General features: G+C 49.2%; 1 protein-coding gene across 1 annotated transcript; it reads right to left on the reverse strand.

Moving 5' to 3' along the window:
* Positions 1-237: 237 nt before the first annotated feature.
* Positions 238-4120, reverse strand: LOC125917176 (uncharacterized protein C4orf19-like; the record flags this gene model as incomplete). The annotated part of the gene is given in 3 exon segments (XM_049623439.1): positions 238-4007; positions 4009-4083; positions 4085-4120. Coding segments are annotated over 3 exon segments (669 nt in total), but the record flags the coding sequence as incomplete, so codon positions are not given.
* Between the last annotated feature and the right edge of the window lie 6 nt (positions 4121-4126).

Here is a 4126-nt window from a genome sequence, read left to right on the forward strand (position 1 = left end):
TACAAATGTACGACATATTTTTCCCACATATTCACAGGAAAAGCATTTACCATGAAAAACAAATGTCAGCTTGTCTCTGTTTAATTATCACTAGTTCCCAAATAGAGGATTTGAAAATAACTGAGGTTTACTCTGGAGTTAAAAATAAACAAACAGAAAGCAAGGATTTCCACATTTTCATCTGAAAGTCTAAGTAAGTCCAAGACTGGAGGCTTGGTTCCCATGACCACACAGACAAAACTAAGGGAGTCAGATCTTTGCTCACATACTTGGATTTTGTGCCTCCTTTACGCTTCCGAGGGCCTCCTGCTTGCAGATGCTGATGGAAAACTTAGGAAGAGTGAGTCTTATCCTTTGGGTCAGAGGCAGAGTGAAGCAGAAAGGGAGAAATGGCGTCTGGCCAGCAGTTGCTGAGCGTGGACAAATGGGCGTGTGTTAAGCAACCTCAAATTCTCTTTGTTCCTTTGAAGATCGGGTTTGACAGTTATAACAACTGGCTACTAATGGCCTTGGAAACCAGAGGAAAAATATCTACTTTCATATTTATATGACAGTTCAACTTCTGCCAGTAAAGAACGTGTGTGTGCATATACACATATATACACATACATGTAATATAGTAATAATCTTGTATCACAATCACAGTCGAGATTTAACGTGGTAAATACCCACATGATGCAGTTTGCTAAGTTCATGGAAGACCAGGATGTCCACTCCTGACCACAGCCAGTGCCTCACGTTCAGGGCGCATTGGCGCTTTGGGGGCGTTCAGAATATTTGAAAAGTTCACTATTGGCAAGCATCACGTTTCTGATAGGGGGGTGCACCCGACTGCAGAAAGAAGACACGCTGCACGGGGTGGGACGCTTAGTCAGTTGCTAGACAACCTGGTGGCTAAAGCTACAGTCTGGAATTTCTTTTCATTCTTTAGATTCTGACTTCCTCTGACATCCTTTGGTAGAGCCTGGATGTGGGGTTAGACAAAAGGAGCCATGATAGCTTTAAAAACAAACAAACGTAAAAAAACCCAAAAAACAAAAAACAAAAAACCTTGAAAACCTTGGCCATCTGCTAACCTTTTTGAAGCAGTTATTCACACAAAAAACAATCTTTAAAACTTAGGAGAACTGCTGATCATGGTGAATATGCAGCCGTCTCAGGATGTAAAATCGTGCACACGTTCCAAGTGCAGGAGTGGGTTTCTGTGCAAGGTACAGAGACCCGTCTGCACTAACTCCTCACCTTACCCTCTTTCTGTCTGAATTTCCTTCTTTCCTTCTTCTGTTTTAGAGACAGCAGGGGAAGTCGAGATGCCCGTAGCTGTCCAGTCCTCCTTCCACCGGACCGAAGGTTGAATCCCCTTTGGGGTTATACTAAATGTAAAATATGGCCTTTCGACCTTTAGCAAACTGGCTCTATTCTGAGCTCTATTCTGAGGCTGTAAGCTGACCACCTCAACACTCAATGTCTCAGCGTGGAGCCCAACGCGGGGCTTGAACTCACGACCCTGAGACCAAGACCTGAGCTGAGATCGAGAGATGGACACTTAACTGAGCCACCCCAGCGCCCCTTCCTTTATTCTTTTTTCTGCGTGGAAAGCAAATGTAATGATTGGACTACACAGTGATCTTGAGAAGGAAGCCAAGATGATAGGAGCACTGGTTGCTGACAGAATGGGACACTCTAGCACCCTGGACTGCTACTTCCGGCCTCCTTTTACACAAGAGGTAAATACGTCTCTATTGTATAAGCCATTTATCACATGCAGCCGAATCTAATCCCAATAGATACACTTGGGGAACTGAAGGACTCATTCTCAAACATGAAGCATTGGGTGTACGAAGTAAAATAACAAACACACATACAACGCATGTAACAAGGACAACAGTTTCTATTTTAGGGGCTCTGTGTGACCTTGTAGGTACAGATGGTATGTCCCCAAACAAACCCAGGGTAATGTATGCCTGTTAAGCATTTGTCAGGGTGCCGTCCTTAAAGATGCTGGGAAATCATGTTTTCTATTAAATAATTACCAATACGCGGTGATGACGTTACAGACATTTCAGTTGTGAGGACATAAAGCCATTTTTAAAGGATTTGTTTTTAGCTAATAAGACTTATCATTTTATTGAGTGCGTCTTCTGTGCCAGGCACTGTGATAAACACCTGCATCATCTCGTTTAATCTCTACAAACACACACCATTATTACTCTGACTTAACAGATGGGAAAGGAGAAGGGATCAATTACTTGTCTAAGGTCGCATGGCACAGCTGGAAACCAGACCAAGGTCAGTCGGATTTCAGAGCCTGTGTTATGAAATGCCATCCTAAAGCTCTTCTGGGTTCCCGTTTCTCTAGATGGACTTGACCGTGCTTTAAATTCTCCACTGGGCCATGTCAGAACGGCAGTTCTCCTTCCTATAAATTACAAGGCGGAAATGCAGAGGGGGCTGTTGTTCCTCCTTAGGGGGAGATCGGCGCGTGCGGTCACGCTGTCAGGTGTTTCTAGGCAGGGACAGCCAGCCAAAGCCGTTCTCAGCAAACTGACTTGCTCTCCTCCTCACCTGTTAACTTAGTAGTGCAGCTCTTTACATGGAAGCAAACGTCAAGGCTTACTGACACTCAAGGCTGGCACATTAGAACCGCCTTTGAGTTACGACAGACACACTCACATGTTGTTATGTTTTAATCGGAATCAGACATTAAAGTGGCATAGAACACTCCATCTGATCTCTTCGCTGTTCCCAATCTCATGAATTTACAAGTCAAATGGTCACAAGCAGGTTTAAGAATTATTTTGACCGGCTTCCCCAATCCCAGAGGAGATTAAAAAGTAATAATGTAAAAAAAGTTAAGGTCAAGGTGTCTTCATATCACAGCTAACAACTAACCATTTGTTCACTAGTGGCTTCTGCCCCATCCTGAAAGCTGCTGAGCTTAACTGGATATCAAACAAGTGGTTAGTTATTAGTTCCCTGGGAGACCGTCCCTGAAGGTAAGCCAAGCTCTGGGGACACACGAGGCACTTTCAGCGGGAGTAGTTACCTTTTCCGGGTTGGGTACAACGTCTGGCTCTCAGAAGCGAGACCGTGAATTTACCAACAGAACGTTCTGTGATTATGCACTCTTGGGATTCAGCACTGGGATTTCCGAGCGTTCTCAGAGGGGGGTTTGTGGGTTGATGAGCAGGCTGTTTAATTTCTGCCTGTGCTGTGGGCACCGGCGCATCGTCCCCTCTGATTTTTATTCCGGCCTCCTGAGTGACACCCCGTCTACACAGCGGGGCTTCCGATACTTCGCAACAAGCGGCCTGGCGCAGGCACTGCCAATCGCCAGAACGGACGCTGTTGCACAGTCGGCGAGGCTACCCGTTAAGGCTGCAGGACGTCAGCTGCGCGCAAGGAGCACGCGCACCGGGCAAGCGCGGCGCGACACCAGCTCGGGAGCCCTAATCTGCTTCTTCCGCATCTTCTCCTGCGGTGGCCGCTTCCAAAGCCGCAAGGGCTTCGGCCACCGCCGCGTCCTCGTCCACCGCATCCCCACTCCCGTCTGCGGTGGAGCCGGGCGCATCCTCCCACCCAGTTCTCGAATCGACCCCGGGCACGGCCTGAGCAGCGTCCTCTTCTTTGAAGCCGACACTTAGGGCTTCTGTTGCCACGGCCTCATTTAAGGAATCCCAGCTTCTCTTCAAGGAGAAGGGCATATTCAAGCCATGCCCCCCGGCCCTGGGGTGAAGGCCCGCCGGGGGTCCCTCCTCAGGGTGGCTCTCGGGAAGACCGTCCTTTTCTTCCCCGTCAACTGTGTCTCCAGCCGAGCCCCGAAGGGGAGGGTAATCCGGGACCGGCATCTGGAAGTCGTGGACTTGTACTTCCAAGGCAGGACCTTCTGCCCTGAGAGCAGCTCTGGGGTCCCCACTTTGGACGACGTGGGTCTCTCGCAGGGCTGGCAGCAGCACACTGTCCCGTCTGCCGGGGCCCCCGCCTTCCCGGAAGGGTGCAGTCGGGGGGGGCGCTGTTGGCGGTACTGACGCAGGAGCCCCTCTCGCCCTGGTGGGGCCCACGGTCCCCAGTGGGCTGCGGGGGGGGCGGCGGGGCCGATGCCGTTGACCGCACTGCCAGCCTTGTC

The sequence above is a fragment of the Panthera uncia genome, unplaced genomic scaffold (genome assembly GCF_023721935.1).
Source record: "Panthera uncia isolate 11264 unplaced genomic scaffold, Puncia_PCG_1.0 HiC_scaffold_1557, whole genome shotgun sequence".
Lineage (NCBI taxonomy): Eukaryota > Metazoa > Chordata > Mammalia > Carnivora > Felidae > Panthera > Panthera uncia.